The sequence below is a fragment of the Ochotona curzoniae genome, unplaced genomic scaffold (genome assembly GCF_017591425.1).
Source record: "Ochotona curzoniae isolate NIBS_2020 unplaced genomic scaffold, NIBS_Ocur_1.0 contig_899, whole genome shotgun sequence".
NCBI classification, from domain to species: Eukaryota; Metazoa; Chordata; class Mammalia; order Lagomorpha; family Ochotonidae; genus Ochotona; species Ochotona curzoniae.
This window is the reverse complement of record NW_024466605.1, coordinates 7,901,885-7,922,518: the sequence shown is the minus strand read 5'-3', so window position 1 is coordinate 7,922,518 and position 20,634 is coordinate 7,901,885. Positions and strand designations below refer to the sequence as shown.

At 52.4% G+C, this 20,634-nt stretch overlaps 1 protein-coding gene across 2 annotated transcripts in view; it reads left to right on the top strand.

The window, feature by feature from the left end:
• Positions 1-20,634, top strand: part of RBPMS (RNA binding protein, mRNA processing factor) — a 168,749-nt gene that overhangs the window by 137,762 nt on the left and 10,353 nt on the right. Inside the window, exons 6-7 of one of the 2 annotated variants that reach the window (XM_040994227.1) lie at positions 9,693-9,823; positions 18,780-18,849. In XM_040994227.1, the coding sequence (XP_040850161.1) occupies positions 9,693-9,823; positions 18,780-18,842 (194 nt within the window). In that variant the 3' untranslated portion in view covers positions 18,843-18,849. Of the gene's footprint in view, positions 1-9,692; positions 9,824-12,165; positions 12,329-18,779; positions 18,850-20,634 lie in introns of those variants that run through there. The other variant, XM_040994226.1, reaches the window with a different exon arrangement.

Sequence of the window (20,634 nt, the reverse complement as noted above, 5' to 3'; positions counted from 1 at the left end):
TTTGGGCCATTCTCAACTGCTTTTCCAGGCCACAAACGGGGAGCTGGATGGGAAGTGGGGCCGCTGGGATTAGAACTGGCACCCATATGGGATCCCGGAAGAGTCAAGGCGAGGACTTTAGCACTAGGCTACCACGCCGGGCCCTATTAATTATTTTTATTGGAAAGTCAGATACACAGAGAGGTGGAAACAGAGAGAGAAAGATTTTCCATCTGCTGATTCACTCCCCAAGTAGCCACAATGAGCTGAGCTGATTTGAAGTCCTGACCCAGAAGCTTCTTCCAAGTCTCCCATTCAGGTGCAGGGTCCCAAGGCTTTGGGTTGTCCTTGACTGCTTTCCCAGGCCACAAGTAGGGAACTGGATGGGATGTGGGGCTGTCGGGACATGAACCAGCACATGCATCGCAAGGATTTAGCCACTAGGCTACCATGCCAGGTTCCTCTGGAACGTCTTGATGTGGCCACTAGTATCAGGAGGACTTCTCCAGCAGCGGATTATGAACCCAGCTCTGTGTAATACCCAACAGCCCCAGAGCGACATGGCAGCGGGGTTTGCAGGTTCTGCAAGTTTGTCCATGTGAACTGCTGACCTCTCCTCTCCCAGTGCTCTGCCGGCTAGCACGTGTGCTCTGCCAACAGCGTGAGAGTGTTCTTGATGTTTCTGAGTGTACTGCATTGGAGACAAGGAGCCGATGTTCATCCAGGGAGCACCAATGGTGACCCCAAGGAAGTAGGGTATAGAGTTGCAGAGCCCTAAGAGCAGAGGCGAATGGGACAGGCTCAACTCCATTTGCAGGCACCACTTGAGCCAGAAATTCTGCCCATGAACACTGTGTGTTTCTGCACTTGTGCCTGCATCTGGATTTGAATTATTTGTACTCTGGAATATATTTTAGGGTCATGATTCATCACTTTGCTCGTTCCATCTCAGTGTTTGTAGAGCTTGGTACCCGTGGCAAGTTCTTCAAGTTGCTGCTTTTCTCGTGGAGGCCTAAACCTTTGCAAATTAGGACTGACAAAAGGCAGAGGAACGTGCTGACCTGTAGATCTTTGGGTTGATTATACTGTTGTCAAGTTGGCAAGCTCTTGCTCTTTGTAACTTGCAGGCTCCTGCTAACGTCAGTTAAATTGAGCAAATCTTGTTGTCCATCTTCAGTGTCCTATCGGCAGTTTTAGTCGGGCAAGAGGAAAGACACCATTTTTAACGGATTGGGTGCTGTGAGGAGGGTACACATTGGCTGGCGGGGGATCTGTGGGGAAGGATGTTGAGTTTTCAAGAGAGCACGAGACATGCCTGAGAGAAGACGCTCCAGGCAGCACCTGTCCCAGCTCAGACCAGAAGGGCAGCAGTTCAGCATCATTAACTCTCCAGGACAGGTTCACTGACGCAGACACTTCGGTTGCTTTTACAAAACTGCAGTTTTGTTTAGCTTTTTACAGTATTTATTTATGGGTGTGAGAGATGGCGGCCCCATCCATGACATTCCAAGTTTCTACACTGGCTGGCTCTGGGGGTGGGCTGAGGGCTGGGCTTGCAGTGCAGGCTTGCCCTGGCGGGGAGCTGGAGGCAGGTGCCAAGGTCTCAATCCCGCAGACTCAGAGATGCCAAATGTCTTTCCCGCCCCCCCCCCCCCGACTTTTGTTTTTGACAATCTTTACATAGTTAATTAGGGTAAAAAGGTTCAAGGGCTACAGGAAAGTGAGTTAAGACTATTATTTCTTCCATGTTGTTTCCTTCATGTTTAAAGGAGGGTATCAACGGAGAAGGCCCACCCAATTTCCCACCCTCCCCAGGTCCCGGATGTAGGGTATGCTCTGAGGTTCTTGCTCAAGTGGTTTTACTATTTCAACAGTTATGAATCGCTACCAGTCTTGCCATTCCAAGCACTATGAGGTCTTTGAAAAATCCACTGATTGACATAGTCCATCATAGAGTCTCCGTTTGCCCCATATTTCGCTGCCAAGATATAGCTGAGATGGTTGGTTGACCTGTTCTGTCTTCTCTTTCCAGTATTGTCTTAATAAAAGAAATATGTGACTATTTCATACATACATACATCAGAACGATATTTCAACACAAGTAGACTCCTTGATACGTTGAGATTCTTAGTGCTTATCTTGGTATGGGCCTCTGGTTCCTGCATCTTATATCAGATGCCAAGTGCAGGTCCCAGCTATTCTCATTCCAGTGTAGCTTCCTGCCTTGGTGCACCCTGGGAGGCAGCAAGTGGTGGCTCAGTAACTTGGTTCCCTGCCACCCAAAGAGGAGGCCAAGATGGAGTTGCAGACTCCTACATTGGGCCTGGCCCAGCCCTGGCTAACTCCAGGCATTTGAGGAGTGACCCAGTAGCTGGACAATCCTTCTATTTCTCTGCTTTTCTTCTTTTCTCTATTGAAACTTGTTTGTTTACTTATTGGAAAGCTAGATTTATGGAGAGGAGAGACAGAAACAGAAAGATCTTCCCTTCATTAGTTCACTCTCCAAATGGCTGCAATGGCTAGAGCTGAGTCCATCTGAAGCCAGGACCGGGGAGTGTCCCACATGGGTGCAGGAACCCAAGGACCTGGGCCAACCTCCACTTTTTTCCCACGGCATTAGCAGGGAGCTGGAAGCACTGAAATCCAAGTAGACCAGTTGAGCCACAGGGCCATCCCCCCATCTAATCTTTGAAGTAAATAAATCTTTTTAATTTCACAAATGCTCACTCTTTAGAATTTATCTGAAATGAAATGCATTCCAAGATTTATTGCCAACACAACACTTACTAACAATTATGATTGCTGTATAGTGTATAGCTTGTACTATGTTAGAAGTAGGAGATACAATTGCAAATGTTAGCAATTATTTTCCTAACTTTATGCTTCTTTTCATGTTCTCAGTGAACCACAAATCACTGGCATTTCTTACGACTGTATGTAGATTTATAAGATGTTGTACACCAAAATAAATTTATCTTAGTTCCATTCCCCAGTAATTTATTTTAAAATATTTATTATTTGAGATCTTTCATCTGCTGGTTCATTCCCCAAATGGCCACTATGGCCAGAGCTAAGCCGATTAGGAACCAAGAGTTTTTCCAAGTCTCCCATGTAGATGCAGGAACCCAAGGCTTTGAACCATCCTCTGCTACTTTCCCAGGCCACAAGCAGGGAGCTGGACTGGAGGTGGAGCAACTGGGACATGAGCTGGTACCCATATGGGATGCTGCTGCTGCAGGCAGATTAGCTTACTACACCACTGAGGCTGGTCCTGTGGTACAGATGTGGAGCTTTCTCCAAACAGAGCCGCTGCTGTGCATCTGACCCCGGCTGATTGCTCACTGGGAGGCTGATAAATCCCTTGCATGCGTAATGCCCCCATGCTGGGAAAGAACTCTCCAGGAGAACTGGAATGACCCCGGTTGCTGCAGCTGCACCCTACAGGAAGGAAAGGGCCGGAAATAGCCCATAGTGAGGAATGGAGTTAGGTGACTGGCCTCCCCAGAGGCATGCCTTCTTCCTGCTTTGCTCAGGGCTCCCCACAGCTCTCAGAGCAGGAATTGCTTGGTCATTCACTCTCTTCCTGGCATCACATGGCTGAACCGGAGGCAGAAAACCCTCAGCTGGAGAGGAGGTGACTGGACCAAGCCACTGAAGGCCATCGTGCTGGGGAATTTCTTTGCCATCCTTATTGTTGTGTCAGTGTTGGTCCTTCTTGAGCTTCAGCAAGAGAACTAGCTCCACAAGGAGAAGGAAGTGAGGGCGGCTGATCAAACCACATAAGTGAGAGCTGGTATTGGGGCAGGAGAAGGTGGGATGGAAAGAAAACGAAGGAGAAATAGGTCATGTCTTCATCATCGCTAAATGGAAACCCTCTCTGGGGAAGTGCGAATGAGGAGACCTTTACTGCATGCACACCCGGGGCTGCCGCTTGCTGGGCACTCCTTTGTCTTGCTGGCTGGAGCTGTGAGTGGCTTGGATGTTGACACCCGTTGCATGGAGCCCTGGCACGCAGACCCGATGTGCTCAGTCCATGCTAGACGCTGTTACTCTGTTGCTCTTTGGACTTGGCATTTGCTTGGCCTGCCAGCATACCAAGAGGACGTTTAACCCAAATATAAAATGGGATAGAGGTCGGTATTGGAAGGTACAGGGGTTTATTTACCGGTGAGGTCACCGCCAGGTGAGTTGAGTTTACTTTAGGATGTCCAGGGGTCTTGAATAGAAGTCAAGGCTATAGGTTTATGAATTAACCAAAATGAGTCACTGAGGTCCAGGAAGGGATCCGGGTCTGATGGGAGCAGGTGGAAGGCGTGGGAACCTACACACAGGCTTGCTTGCTACTGAGTGCTACACCATCCGTCACCTGTCGTGTGGCAGCCATGGGAACTTGTATTCGTGTTCCAGGAGTGTGGAGCAGGTGGCTCAGAACAGCAGGGATTCAGTGTTTTCATCTAAGAGGCCAGGGCCTGAAAGCGCCGGTCAGCAGGGGCAGCTCCTCAACAGACCCCCGGGGGTAACAGGTGGCCTACTCCCCGCTCCCAGCACCTGATGACTGTTGGGGAATGAAGCAGCAAAAGGGAGGGCTCACTGTCTCTGCCTTTCAAATGAATAAAATCTTTAAAAATTTATTTATTTCTTTATTTGAAAGACAGAGTTACATGGAGACAGAATCTTTGCTCTACTGGTTCACTCCTCAAATGGCCACAAAAGCCAGAGTTGAACCAGACCAGTGCTGGGAACCGGGGACTTATCCAGGTCTTCCATGTGGATAGAAGGAGCCCAACTACTTGGGTCTTCCTCTGCCGCCTTGGCAGTCACATCACCAGGGAACTGGGTCAGAAGCCAAACAATGAGGACTTGACCCTCTGATGTGGGATGCCAGCCATTGTAAGCCCACTGAGTGTGTTTGGCTTATGCTCCTGACCCCCCATTGCAGGAAAATGCATCCTAATAGGGGAAGCCTTCACAGGGCCCCTGAAGCTGCCTTTAGCACTTCTGTCCCAGCCACTTTTCTTTTGAGTCGACTGCTAATAGAATCACAGATTTCTTTGTTGTTTCAAAGTCGATTTTTTTTTTCTATGTTAAAAAAAATGGAATTTTTCATTATGTCTGGGTGTTTCGCGTTAGAACTGCTGTTTTTCCCTAAACGGATTCTTCATTCACCCGACAGGCTGTCCTGGAAGGCTGTTCCTGAGTTTATGGTAGAAAGTTGAGGGTGTAATAAAGCTAGAGGTTAAGACTGTCTGCGTTCTAGGGGTTCTGTGAGGCTCCCAGCCAAGGAAGCACAAGTGTTTGCTGTGTGGCAGCAGCTCTGAGCTGGCAGACCTGCGCTCCGGGTCAGCTTCAGGTGCTAGGCTAACTGTGGATGCCTCTGCCTGCCTCCCTCGCAGAGTTAACTCACAATGTGGCTGTTCCTCTACAGGCAGGGTGGAATTGGATACCCCACTCTGCTCTTTTTTGCAATCTGGGAAGGAACTCTTGTGATTGGGCAGGTGCGATACAGTGGTGTACAGAGAAGGAAGGCTGTGTTGAAAGGAAGAGGTGACAGGCCCAGCGCGGTAGCCTGGCAGCTGAAGTCCTTACCTTGCAGCTGCTGGGATCCCATATGGACACCAGTTTTAATCCCGGCGGTCCTGCTTCCCATCCAGCTCCCTGCTTGTGGCCTGGAAAAGCAGTCGAGAACGGCCCAAAGCCTTAGGATGCTGCACCTGTGCAGGAGACCTGGAAGAAACTCCTGGCTCCTCACTTCGGATGGGTGCAGCTCCAGCCATTGTGGCCACTTGGGGAGTGAATCAGCTGACAGAAGACCTTCCTCTCTGTCTCTCCTCTTCGCTCTATACCTTTCCAATAAAAAGAAATAAATCTTGAGAAGAAAAACACACACACAAGGAAGGGGTGAAGCTAGGACCCTACAGGACTCCTGAGGTACTGGGTCAGGGTGAGAGGAAGGAGACCCTTGTCCAGGGCAACAGAGGGAGCAGTGTGTGGCCCTGGGGATGCCTGGAGGTGGAGAGGAGCAAGTATGGTCAAGCCACAGCGGAGACTGATCCCAGGTCACCAGGGAGGCAAGGGTAGAGTTGGTGCTGCAGGGATGCCCAAGGGCCAGCCCCCATGCGGCTGACAGGTGTGACATGCAGACTCCAGGATCCAGAAGGCAATCAGAGGGTGTTATGGTGACATAAACAACAGAGTTGGAGAGAAGGAGAAAGAGAGAGGTCTTCCATCCACTAATTCATTACCCACATAACCACATGGACCAGGGCTGGGCCAGGCCAGAGCCAGGAGCTCCTTCCGGGGACCCAAGCTGGATCAGAAGTAGGGTGGGCAAAAGCTGAAACCAGGGCCCAAGAGGGATGCCGCTGTCACAGGCAGCAGCGTGACTTGCTGTGCTCCGATACTGTTCTCGCGGGGGACTCTTGGGGCCTTTCCAGTGATCCAGGAGTGATGACCAAGGTCCAGGGAGTGGATAGACTGAGCAGGACCAGAGTGAAAGGGCGGGTGTGAAGGACATCATGGTACAGGGCCACCTCATTGACTGGGGCCAAGGAGGACAGATGTGGCTTAGGAGTATGTCTGGCATCGGAGGTTGTTGTGGAATATTTCCATCCTGTGCGTTCTAGGAGACAACGTGGATACTTCACTTGGAATCCTTTTGTTCTCAGCTGCCCTCAGTTTATGGGTCATTGGTCACTCCATTTCCAGGCTTGTTGCTGGGAGTTCTGTGTCTTCACCTCTATTGTGGTGTGCATCTGCCCAGCTCCCTGAACGCTGGAAACTGAGGGTGGAGGCTGGGAGCTCTCAGTCCTGGGTTATTTTTGCAGAGCACAATTTGAGCACTTCTGGCTGTCAAGAAAAAGCCCTATTCAGATGTATATTGGTGCCCTGGACAACAATTATCTTCCTAAGGTGCAAAAGGAGCTAGGATGCAGCCCTCCCAGTGCAGTGGGAAGGGATTTACCGAGCCTCTGGAGGGTGGGATTAGGCCCAGACAGAAAAGCCCGAGCCTCCTTTGATGGTGTTGCTTGCTCCGGGACCTGCCTCACTCTGGGTGGTCAAGAGCCCTTTTGTCCAAAGAATTCTCTCCCGGACTCCCATTCTTCCCCCAGGGGCCTTGGGCAGCAGCCCTCCCCCACCCCCTTCCCTCAGCCTTCCTCTACGCTCTGCCCATTCTTTCTGTCTTGTGTGCAGTGTCCGGCTGTGGTCACTGTACCTCCTTAATCTCAAGTGCACACCAGTGACCACAGAGATTTGAGAAAGAGAGTGTGAGAGAGAGAGAGTGTGTGTGTGTGTGTATGCCCGTGTTAGGAGAGTTCTCAGCCACCGACTGATACGTAGGCCTCGGCCTCGCCAACAGCCCCGACCTGTTCATCCCCTCTGGGTGAAGTGGGGAGAACAGCTCCAGCTTCCTGCCCACGTATGGCCTAGGAGATAAAAGGTACCACTCACCCGGGAGACCTGGACTGGGCTCTTGCTACTAGTTTCCATCTGACCAGCACTCATGGCCACTGTGGGTGTTTGAGAAATAAAATGCTAAATGGAAGTACTCCCTGTCTTGCCTCCTTCCTTTGCCCCCGTCCCTTCCTCTCAAATACACAAATAACTTAAAAACACGCTGTGCCAAGGGGTTTCTGAATTGTACTCTCACCCTAACCTCTTTGAGACCCCTGTTTTATTACCTACTGTTTTGTTACTCAGCAGCTCTCACTCCAGCAGCTTGGCGTTTGGGAGGTTCTGAAGCACATTTCTGCTGGACTGGGCTCTGTGCAGGTGTTAGTCTGAGCATCGCGAACTTAATGGGATACTTACTTTAGGATAAACGTATGGGAAGGGCTAGAAGTGATCGAGTTCACCCCTCAGGCTGAGATGAAAGCCTGCTTCTAAGTTTTGTCTGTTATTGATGTCTTTCGGGCCAGATAGCCTGATGGACAGACTCCTTTTGTTTTACAAGAATTCTTAAAGGAAGCCTCCACAGGGGAGGCAGATGCAACCCTTACAAGTAGCCACTTCCTTGTATGCAGACCACTGCTAGACAACAGGTCACTTGGGTCCCCTCTGAAGGTGTGTCATTGACATGTGCCGTCCATCCCAGCAGGGACCCAACAGCCACAGGCTAGAAGAGATGAGTGCGCTGAGGGTTTGAGACTCTCTTGACTTGCTTTTTAAAGGGCGGGCGGGGGGTAGGAAAAGGTCTCAGAATGTCTTAAAATAGTCTGGTAGCTAAAATAACAACAACAACAACAATAATAGCTTGCCATGCCTGAGAATGGGGGTCTGCTTAAAATCCATGACACTGATTCTGGCAGCAGTTAAGTTTCCACTAGCTGGGCTCCCACCGAGTTTCTCTAATGGGAATTGGATGATTTCATCCTAGCAGGAAACACACACGCACACACACACACACACACACACACGCGCGCGCGCGCGCGCGCACACACACACACAGTGGGGTAGGGCGGTTCTGAATCATTCTCTCAACCCTGCAACCTCTTAAACCCTGGGCTACAGCCTAGACCCTCAAGTAGGTGGTGTGGACACCCCTGATTCCTGTTGGCTGTCAATCCATTCCACCGACCTGGTAACCACTCCTGCGACCTGGTCGTGCCACCCTACCCACACACAGATCGATGGGGGGCACATGCCCACAGGCTTGGCGCCATCCTGGGATCCCCACATAGCAGCTTGCTCTCTCAAGCCCCTTCCCTTATACAAAACCCTGCAGAGAACCTGAGTTGAAGGCGACCGCAGGCCTGGGGTGGCTAGTTGGATGGTGAGGGTGGGGAGAGCAGGGTGGCCCTGTCATCCCTGGGTCACGGGCACTGAAGGCTTCTGGGAAGTCCTGAGCCTGCGGGTTATTAATGGCTTGGCTTGAGTCACCTCCTTCTGACTCCTGGAAGTCCCGGATGGCATCTTGAGTTTCAGATTTTGACAGGTGGTAAAAGCACATCTTGAGATGGCCCACTGCACACGATGCACATTCATAGCTCTGTACTGGTATCATTTCAACTGTCATGGAGAAGCTGCCTCCTCTTCCTTATGGCGGATTTTCCTGGCCATGCTGGCCTTGTGCCCTGTGGCTGCAGCTAGACCTGACCATAGCCGGAGCAGCAGGAGCAGGTTGCGCTCCAGGGGTCGGCATTGTGGCTCCCTGGAAAATTCAGTCTGTGTCAGTAGCACCCCAAACACTACTAAACTAGAACACTGATCCTGGAGGGGTCCTCCTTCCCTTCTTTGAATTTTCCACACCCTAAACACACCTGTGGCCACAGGGTTTTTGGCCTTGGACTCCTAAAAGCCAAGCAGGAAACACTCCCCAGTAGCTCCATTCAACAGAACAGACAGAGGATTCTGCTGGCCCAATAGTCCAGCAGGGCAGCTGCCGTCCTGCTAAATGCTCGCTCTCTTGCCTCCTGGGAGAGCCATGTTTTGATTTGTGCAGGAAACTGCTACTGCCTTTGGGAAGGCACCAGCAGGCTGGACGGGCAGCAGAAAGATGCCCGCTGCTTTTTCCCCCTCCCCCCAAGTTTATGTATTCCAATCCCATACCCCTTGAGTTGTGGATGGGGGTACTGGGGCGACAGGTTGTCGAAGCCCAAGAGGAGCATGGTGGCTGACGTCATAAGTTGGTGCCGGGGACTGTGGGGTGTTGTGTTTTCTGATCGGAATCCAGCCGCGTGGTACCCACTAACTCTCCCCTTATTCTTTTCTTGCAGATGAGCTCACAGTGCCTGCACTTTACCCCAGTAGCCCTGAAGTGTGGGCCCCGTACCCTCTGTACCCAGCGGAGTTAGCGCCTGCTCTTCCTCCTCCTGCTTTCACCTATCCCGCTTCACTGCATGCCCAGGTAATTTATCCCCATCGGCCACGACTTCACTCCCTCCGGCACCAGTCCGCTCCAACCCAGTCCCTCAGAGCACACCGTACCACTAACACCTCCAGCTAACAGAGCCACCTTCGAGAGATTAACGACCCCTCTCTCCATCAAAGCTGACACTACCGCCCAGGACTGTCGAGGACCATGTAAAAGCAATGATCACCCACTGCCTGATGTCTGCCCCCAAACAAGCACCTCTCCCTGCCTTCATGATCTCACCCCCATGGCACACACACAAGAGTCCTGCGGGGGTGGCATTGCCCTCACCAGCCAGCCAGCCAGCCAGCCAGGGAGGGTTGGCACCATGCGTGCCTGGTCGTGTGGCCGGAGTCGTGTGTGCCTGTGTGTGCTGCTGCATTGATGTGTGTGTGTGTATGTGTGTGGCCAAATGGGGTACTTCCATAGGGTGGGGGTACTGCAATTGTGTCACCCGTATTTTATAGGAAAGATCAAGGGTGTCCACTGCCTAGTTGTAGGAAGCCCCGGCGAAAAAGACTTAGCCCATTGTCTAGAATATGATGACAGGGTAAGGCAGGGTCCTCTCTTTCTGGGTTAAGAATAGCCTGAGGTTTGTAAACAAACGCCCAGGTCTCTGCACAGATTACCATCCACTGGTGGACACTTCCTCTCCCCCTTGGGGTCAGGGTTTCTCCTAACTCCACTTTTCATGGGCCGGAGTAGGCTATCCATGTTAGTGTTCACCTTTGCAAATAACCACTTGTTCCTTGGCCCACGGAGAGAGATGCTCAGGAGCAGATGCACAGCCTGGTATAAGATGTTTCCTTGGTCCTAACTGCCTGTGTGAATGATCCATTGTTGAGCTAGGCAGGTGGCGGGATGAGGGCTGGGGGGATGCTTTGTTGGTTTTTCTTAGTATGTATTTGTAAGGCTGGATGGAATAAACAGCTTTCTAGAAAACTCTTCCTTCCAACTTGATGCTCACCATGTTGATGAAGGCAGCTAGAAGCAGCCCCCAGCTGCGGGCAGGGGGAAGGAGGACTGGGCAGAGCTGGTGCAACCCTTCAATACTCCCCTGGCCCTAGGAGACAGAAAGTGGCCAAGTGGCGAACTCAACATAGGTAGTGGTGGTGAGGGTGCTTGGTGCAGGACGACGTTCACTGGACCTTCTGATTTTCCTTCCCCCCACCGCTTGAATTCATGGGCATCCTGGATAACAATGGGCAGGCGATGCGGGAGGGACAGGGAGCTAACATTGTCATATAGGGGTGTCTGTCTCCTGCTGGGTCCCCACTGCGTTTGCAATGTGCTGCGGGTGACATGGGGAAACCACAAGAGCCCCCTTCTGCGTGCATCCCTCTGCCTTTTCCATAGGAGATCTCAATACGCTGCCCACGCTTAGATCCGTTGGCAGTTGAGGCCTGTGTTGTTAAACACTCTAAATGGTACAGGCTGCCCAAGTCTCACGGATATCCATGGTTAACTAGGACAGAGCATTACCCTGGCTAAACCAGAGTGGACACCAACCAGAATCCTGGGAAAGAGGGCCATGGTAACCACATCAGCTGCCCTTGCTTCTTCCATGTAGTGATTGAACGGCTGCTGTGGCGAGATCAGAACCCCCGTACCTGCACCATCTTAAGAGCTAGAGAGAGTGAGGGCCATGCATGGGGTGTCCACAGCCGGTTGATGTGATCCACTGCCCTGGCAGCGACCCGCTCTGGGAGTTCTTCTTTGACCTGGAGACTTTCCCAACCTGGCACCTGCTTGGCTTTGCCACGTCAGCTCTAGATTTGGTGGAACTCTCGTCTGGTACCAGCAGTCCCCCTGACCATGTGCTCAAGGCCACACAATTATTTCAACTTTGATGTTGCCCGTTCTGTGCAAATCTTAGAGTGAACCAGCAGAGAGGCATTGCAGGGCAGGAAACATACTCGAGAAGACGGAAGGGGTGATTCCTCCTCCAAAACCTGCTTGTGGCTCTACGGTGACTAGAACCAGGTCACCTGACTCCCAGGCCTGGCTCCTGCCATTCAGAGGTGCTGGCTCACCAAAATATTAATTCTTTGATGGGATGCTGGACAGGCTCCTTGGACCTCTCCTGTCAGAAGAGACTTGGAGGCCATGCCAAGGGACTCATCACCAGGAAGGCTAAGGAAATCAACTTTCAAGTAGAGCAAAGTGGGGAACCCCCCCCTCCCCAGAGGAAGAATGCTGCCCCCCCAGTAGTGGCTCGTTGGTGGTTTTTATGTTTTGGAAATCCTATGTCTTTTGGAGACGCTTTGAAATGATTTCTTGCTTTTCTCGGCAATATTGTGCTCTGTTTTGAGACCTGGATTTTTTTTTTCTTCTAGTGTTTCTCTCCTGAGGCAAAGCCCAACACTCCTGTGTTTTGTCCACTTCTCCAGCAAATTAGATTTGTCTCTGGGAATGTGTTTGTAACATACCAGCCCACCGCAGACCAGCAGAGGGAGCTCCCATGTTGAATCTGTTAGTGATCCCCCCACCCCATGGCATCTCCCCAACCACCCCACCCCATCCCTTCAAAAAAAAAATACTTTGCGAAGAAAAAAAAAACTTTCTTGGCCACCTTTGAGAGATTTCAATAAAAGTTGTACTCAGAGTGAAAACTATCTGAAGCCGACTGCAGCGTTTGTTTTCCTGGTGTTGCATGGAACGTGTTCGTTTGTGGCGGAGATTTGGGGAGGCCCACCAGCAGGGCGGAGGCCTGCTGCTGCTGTGAGAGTCACCTTGAACTCCCGAGCCACTGGAAGATTCTGCCTGCAGCCCCCTGTGGGTCACCAACATTGACCAGGAGTGGAGTTCCCTGCAGTGGTCACCTGCAACCCATGGAAGGGGGAAACCCTGGGAGGCAGGAAGTCAGGCTGCAGCTGTAGATAGTTGGGTCCCAGCTTCACTCAGGAACTGGGGGGCCCTCCCCCATTTCCCAGCTGCACAAGTTCCACTTGTGGCAAAGCACTGGACTGCTGTAGCAGGAACTTCAGCCCCAGCACCAGCTTTTCGTTCAGAAAGAGCCCCCGTGTGTGACGCAAGGCCGATTTCCAGGCCATTCAGAGTTTTCAGGAGCCACCAAAGTCACCCAGGTCTGGAACAGACAGAACGGAAGGAGCAAGTCACTCTGGGTTGCATGCCCAGCTGCTCGGGCCGCTGTTACAGCGTGGTTCCTACCATCCCCCTTCCTCACATGTTGTCTGGGCTCACATTCTGGGGTGGAGGAAGACATGAGGAAGAGCACACTGGCCACACCTCCAGAAGGATACCACCTGTCTAGAGTCGAAGCCCCCCAGGGCAGGTAAGTGGGAGGACGTCCGAGAGCCAAGGTCTTGCTCCTGTGTCTTCTCCAGCAGCCTTGGTGGCCCTGAGTGACGGCAGTTCTTCTGAGGGCCTCACATGAGACACGTCCCCTGTGCCGCGGCATCACGTGGGAAAAGCAAGCATGCAGAAGACAAGCTCCAATACCAGTGCAGAGCCGGACTGCGGGAAAGGAGGCCTCGGCCAACGGTGGGCATGTTTGTGCACGCTAGGCTGTCTTCCCCGATAACTGGACACCTCCACATTGTTTAAAATCCAAACTGCATTAACGTTTCGGATCTCAGAGTGTGCCCTACAAGGAATGTAGAGACCGAAGAAGACTTGAGGGTTTCTGCTATGGCGTGGTATGGGCCATGTATTCTGAGTCTGCCAAGGCCTCCTGCCTCACCACAGTGGAATGTACTGTTTGGTTGGCCCTTGTCATAGTGACCGTGAAGTAGCTGGTGGGCTCCCTCCCTCAGGCAGTGGCTCAGGCACCTCAGCGGGGTGGGCAGAGTTCACAGTCACCCTGGCTTCCTGGTCCTGTGACCTGGGTCTCCCAGGGCTGGCCTGTGACAAAGTGGGAGCCCCAGTTGCAAAAGGAGGGCTCGACATCATTTCCGGCTGTGGATGAACTAAGCCCATGACCTTGATCTTGCCTTCCATTCCCGCAGCTCCTAGGGTGGGATCCTGGAAGTGCCATCCCTGGTCTGGCCTTGCTTCTGGTTGCCCTTTCTTGAAGCTTCTTGATGGTGGCTCTTGCAGGAGGCTGGGGCAGGTGGGTGGCTGCAGGGACCTTTCCACTAGCACTGGGAGGAGCTGCTTGTCTCTGAAGCCAGAGCCAGCCATGAGGCGGAGGAAGTTGTGGACCAGGCATGCAGGATGGACTCTGCCGTGTACCAGCTGTGCAGCCTGGGGCCAAGAAAGTTCTGAAAGCCCTGTGGGCTTAAGAAAAATGGGGTCAATAATTCCTCATGCAGAAGGCTTCAAAGCATCTGCCATTCAGCAAAGGGTGCTCAGTAAACATTTAAATGGAACAGAGAGGAAGCAGCTCTTCCAAAGGGCCTTTTGGGGAGTGTGTGGGTTTCCAGGAAGGAGGTGGTGGCCCTGGAAGAACAGGGTGTCCAGCACAAGTTGACTCCCAATAGGGGGCTTATGTGGGCTATGTGCCTGCTGTCTGCCCAGAGTTGTCACTGCTAAGGGAGTTGTTACTGCTAGGGGATGGCAGTAGTGGGCAGCCAGGGGAGACAGTTTGGAAGCCAGGGTGAAGGGCAAGGCCTGGAAAGGAGTGAGGGACGAACCTGACCTCTAGCTAGTGGCCTCTGCAGCTTGCACCCACAATGTTGTTTCTGTGAGGATTTGTACCCTGGGGGAGATCTCCCACCAGCAGCTGGAGCCAGTCAAACCCCTGGCTATGTGGAAGTGCGTTAGGAGTGGGAACCTACTGAAACCCCAGTCACCCAACCCACTCCTCCCTCCATTTTCCCATGCTTGTTTGGTTGCTTCCTTCCCACAAACGCCCTCCCCTGCTAGGATTCCACCCCATCTCCTTCGCAGAAGTGGGTTCCAATTGCCCTTGGAGAGTGTCCTCTCTGCAGTCTGGACCAAGACCTGGAGGTTCCCCTCAGGTTGACCAACTGCCTCTTTCATTCACCTCTACCCCTAAACCCTGCCCCTCATGCTCCTGGTGGCCTGTGAAAATCCAGGGAGCCCCTCAGGAGGAGCCTCAACACCTTTGCATCCCAAAAAGCGCCTCAAATGGTTCAGTCACAGTAGGAAAGGACAGTTGATGCTACTGCTGTTGAAGCACAACAGCATAGCAGGTGCCCTTTAGAAGGCTAGGTCAGTGACCTGGGATACGGCCCTGGCTGGTGCCCAATCCCAAGGACTGATTTCCCTGTTGATCGCAGTAGCCGGGTCTGGGGTCAGGTGAGCAGTGTAGCTTTGGAGTCTGCTACAGGGTAGGGTGTGTTGGCAGTCTTTTCACCTGAAGGCAGTGTGCACCCCCTTGGATGAGGTCAGAACCCTAAGATCGTTGTGTCTTTTGTCCCTCCTCCCCAACCTCATCAACAATCAGAACCTGGTACAGGTGGCACCCTCAAATCCATGAAGCCTGACAGCTTTGGAAATAGTACCTGGACTGCAAAGAAACTTTGGAATTAGAAAGCACAGCCTTCCTAAGAGGAGAAAGTGAACTTACTTTCCTTTGAAGAAAACCCATTGTGACAGGGAGAAAAAGGGGACGTCAGCTCTGCTGCGAGATGATGTTTTATTCAGAAGCTGTGCTGCTGATGGGGCCAGCCAGCACCCAGTGACTCGTCAGGAAAGTGGGTCGCCCCGACTTGCAGCCTCCCACACTATGCCACAAAGTTCTGCTCGCTTCACTGATCCCAGCTCCTGGAGACCTCTAATGGTCCTTGATAGCAAACATGGTTAAAAATTAACAGACTGGCAGAATTAAATATGGATGGTGAACGGTCACCATGGACTCCATCTGACATAGGGTGTTACACACGCTTGGCCGCATCCCCCACCCCTGACCCAAGTGTGTGTTGAAGAGTTCTGGGGCCGTCTCCGGCACATTCCACATGCCTGCATGGGAGCCAGGAGCTGCGCAGTGCCCAGGACCATGCAGAAGAGAAGACTGATGGCCCAGAGACAGAATCACTTCCAGGACACAGCACGTGGCCTTTGTCTCTGCCCAGACCCCAAAGGGGAGCTCTAACAAGTACCACACCCCTGTGGAGCGCACAGCCTTGTTCCAGCCAGGATGTCCCTGCTCACCTCATCCAGGGGTTGGTGTGATTGAAGTGGTCCAGGTCACCTTCATTGTCTTGACATTTTGGCCTAGATAATACTGGCTCATTTTGTTGCCCTGAGCAATGAGTCCTGGTTATCAAGCTAACAGCAAGGGCTGCTAGTTGTATTCCATGCCCTGAGTGTGCCAGCTTGGGAGATAGAGAAATCTGGGGATGGCTGAGCTGGGCAGCAAGCTCCTGGTGCTTGGTGTCTGCTTTATCAAACATGGGGAGCGGAGGGGGCTGTTGTTCAGAGCAGCATGTGCCACGCAGGGTCAGGTGTGAAGGAGGGAGCAGAGTTGATACAAACTCGTATGAGTCCCTCCAAGGGTCAGGAGGACTCAGGGCTCCCTTCTGGCCATAGTGGTAGAAACCTACTTAAGAATCTTCTGTGCCTTAAAAACGGATTCATTCATTTCTTGTGAGACGGTGTTGCTGTCACTCAAACAAAATGCCTGTGGTTCAAGTGGTTATTGCTTGTGTTCCAGAGGAATGGGCTAGTTCTAGAGCCTGGTGCCGAGATCAACCTGAATTTGGGCGCACACAACTGCTCCCTAGAAAGTACCCATGCAGGCCCCAGCCCACTGTGGCTGTCTCCCAGTTCTGATCCATCATGAGCTGAGCCAGGAATCTGGGTGTCCCCTTGGCATGCCTCAGCCTCTTAGGCACACCAAATCCTGGCCTTCCACACCATGAATGAACCACAGTAAAAGGGAAGCCCCTGGCATTGTATGAGATGTTGGTGTGTGCATGCATGTGTGTGTCTGTGTATGTGTGTGTATGAGGAGACATGGCACACTGGGTGTTTTTCTACAGACGGGATAAGGAAATGTTGAGGACTGTTGCCTTAAAGGCCAGCCTTGACTAACATGGTTCAAATAAGTAGACGTAACTCCTGCTGAGTGCCATGGCCACAGACGGACCTCTGGGTTCCTGTGGTTTAAGCAGTCCAAAGCAATCAAGAGAGCAGTCCTCTCCTCTACAGTGCCGAGCAGCTTAGCACAGAGTGGCCCCTTGCCTTGGGCCAGCTGCCTGGTAAGAGGCATGGCCAGGGCCCTCCTGCTGGGGCTGGAAGGCAAGGGAGCCCTGGGGGCTGCCGACACCCAGCTGCCAGGCACACTGGTGTGATATGTTTGTGAATTATCTGGGCTGCCTGGGCTCTAGGTACCTGCCAGCAGGTGGCCTAGGCGTGGCTAGGGAGCTGGCCAGCTCCCCCACCCCTCAGTTCACCTTTCCATTAGGCCACCCTCCTCTTGTATCTCCTCTCCACACCATCGTGGCTTGGCCTGGCCGGCGCTCAGCGCCCCGGGGCCCCACCCACTGCCACACCTGCGCTCCACCCTGACCCTGGTGCACACAGCCCCATTCCCCCTTGTCCCCTGCTGCTGTGTGTTTAGGTGCTCAGCCCCTCTCCAGCCCCAGGAGCTCTGTGCCCCTGGCCCATCCTTTACCACCTGTCTCAGGAAGGCAGCTCCAACCCCGCTCTGTGCTTAGTGAGCAAGTGGATCAGATGCACAAAGCCGTAGCCGTGGGTAGGTACATGTTTTGTTCTTCCTGTATCTCCCTTCTCCACTCCCCCCTGAACCCCACAGCTCTCCTCTCTGTTGTTCACTTGGTCATGTGCACCACCCAGTCCCTCAGTTCCCAGAGGACTGTGCATTTCTGACTTCCCAACTCCCATGAGTAGGGAAAACCCCACAGGCCATCGTGGCAGCTGACGTGGTTCCTGGAGGAGACATGGTACACCAAAGGCCTCCGGTGGATTTCTGGTGGAGACAGAAGCTCAACTGAAGTCCTTGGTCTTTTTAAGTCTCATTTCCCAAACGCGGGCCACATGTCCACCCTGCACTGCATTTGCTGCAGAGGCCCAAAGGGTGGTAAGAAATGGCAAGGACTTGTGTGGACCAGTGCTAAAGACCAGGCAAGCCATGGGGGCTTTCCCAAGGGCCCATTCTCTGGACATGCCAGCTCTCCTGGTCAAGGCAGAGCACCTCACAGAGCTTGGTCCTAGCCTCTTTCCCAGGCTTGGCCCACTGGGCTCTAGAATACCCAGATGGCAGCCCATTTGCCTACTTGGAAAATAGAAGGTGGGCTCTGAGCCTTTCCATGTATCCTTGCAAATCCTTGGGCTCCGAGTGGTCTCATGGACCTCCTCTCCACATTGTCCACGGCAACTTTGGGGGAGGGGATGACTCCTCCACATACATCCTGGTGCCTGGGGGCCCTGCAGCCCTCCCCTGTGCCCACTGCCCCACTAATGTGTAGCTAGCTCTCTGCTCTTGGGCTGCTCATCCTTGTGCAGGTAGGAGTATCCGCCCAGTGAAAGAGGAGCAGTGGAACATGGGTGTCTCAGCTTAGTCTGAAGGTCAAGCCACCACTCCCCACTATTGGCAGGTGCATTCTGTCCCTCACCAACATGCTTGTATTGGGGGCAGGCCTCCCACTGTGCAAATCTAGGAGAGATGCAGGTTGCAGGTCTCTTTGCTCAATGCAGTGAGCCAAGGGCTCTCAATGCTGAGAAGCCACACCCTTTTTCTAAAAGGTGAGTGGCAGTGGCAGAAGTCTTGGCCAGGGTGCAGTGGGCAAAGGGCCAGGAGTGCTGCAAAGAAGGCACATGTATCCACACCCTGCTCTGAAAACCAGCAGGCAGCCTCTCCCAAGGTGAGTTTGGAGAAGGGAATCCACTGGGCCACCACATCAAGTGGCCTGACCCCCATGGGCCTTGCAAAGAGGCTCTCCTCTATTCATCTGGGTGTGTGGGAGCTCTCAGGAGGTGGCCTTAATGTTGTTCCCTGGGCCCTCGGAGAAAGCTGTTGTAAGGCTCCTGGCTCACAGCTTCTGCCCACCTGTCTTTGCAGATGCGCTGGCTCCCTCCCTCCGAGGCTACTTCTCAGGGCTGGAAGTCCCGTCAGTTCTGCTGAATACTGTGTGAGTAACTGGTCTCAACCGGGAAGGGGCAGGGCACCTGCTTGCACCTGCGCTCCTCCCTTGTACTGCCACGTTTAGTGCTCCTCGCTGACTGCTGGCCTTGGCAGAGCTCAGAGGAATTCCCCCATGGCCGTGGTGTGCCTCTGCATCGCAAACTGGGGCTCCAGGGAGCTGTGGATGCTATTGGAAGCATGCTGGTTTCCAGAAGAGGTCAGACTTTTTTCTGACTTTGTGGTTTACCTGCTGCCAACATTAAACTAAAACCTTCCTCAAGCTTTACATAGCATAAGAGAGATCTTCCACATACTGGTAGTTTCTGTTGTGGGTCTTAGAGGTGTGTTAGATTAACATCCCTTGCATGCACACACATCTAATTCTGATTTTTTTTTTTATAGTGAAGGTAGTGCATTGCTTCTAGCAGCCTACCCTTGAAGGGACAGTCTCCTAAATTCGTATCTGTGAACCACTTTAGGCCTCATTTTGCCTCACAGAGCCTTTTTCCCCCCATATATATGGGAAGCACATTCTATTAAGAACAAAATACTGTTATTCTAAACTCAATCTGGTGTATGAACTGGGGACAAGGGCCACCCAAAGTTAAAAAATTTAAAGATTATCTTAAAGGCAGAGATAGAGGTCTTCCAGAAAACCTGCTTGTTCACTCTCCAAATGGCTACGGTGGCCAGGGTGGAGCCAGGCCGAAGGCAGGCGCTTCATGCAGGTCTCCCATGTGCGTGCAGGGGGCAGAAGTGGAGCATCCTGGACTCAAAACAGTGCCCACTTCCAAGCCCTCTCCCCCCTCTGTGCCTGGCAGAGCAGCAGAGGGTGATTCTCATCCTTGGGTGCCTGGCTTCAGTCTGGCACAATCCTGGCTCTTGCTGTCATGTAGGGCGTGGACCAATGGTTGGAAGATCTCACCGTGTAACTCTGCCTTTCAAATAAAGAAGTCTTTAAAGTGGGGAGGGTTGCACAGCAGCAGCTGCATTAGCCCATCTGGCAGCCTGAGAAGCCGGCTGGGGGGAATTCTGGCTCTGGTGGCACTAAGAGGTTGAAGGCTGACATGCTGTGCACTTTCTGACATCAGTCATCAACTTCTAGCAATTAGAATTGTGTCTGGTACCCCCTGACCCCAGACTCGGCTTGCCTCAGGGTAGGGCTTTGGATAACTGCAGGCAGAGTCCACAGGGTCACGGCCCTAGTTACTGCAAGATTCCCCATTCATTGTGCCACACATGTCACAAATGCTCCCAAGCGGGAAGCTGTGTTACGTGGAGTTCCTTACAGGTGTCTGGGACTGAAGAATCTGTTGTTTTCCCAAAGTCTTAGAAGACATGAAGCATGCATTCAGAAGCTGTGTCCTACACTTTTAGCCACAATGGAAACAAGTGGTTATTATGGCCAGTGTGGCAGGTTCTTTCTTTAGAGCTACTTGAGTTTGTTCCTTACTGTGAGGTGTATCTGCAGGTATCCTTTGGAATGAAGCACCAGCATCAGCCAATAGCAGTCGTATTTTTTTTTTAAGATTTATTTTTATTGCAAAGCCAGTTATACAAAGAGGAGGAGAGACAGAGGAAGATCTTTCATCCATTGAGTCACTCCCCAAGTGGCTGCCATGGCTGGAGCTACACCAATCCGAAGCCAGGAGCCTGGAGTTTCTTCCAGGTCTCCCATGTGGGTGCAAGATCCCAAGGCTTTTGGCTGTCTTCCACTGCTTTCCCAGGCCACAAGCTGGATGGGAAGTGGAGCCACTGTGATTAGAACTGGTGCCATATGGGATCCCGGCAC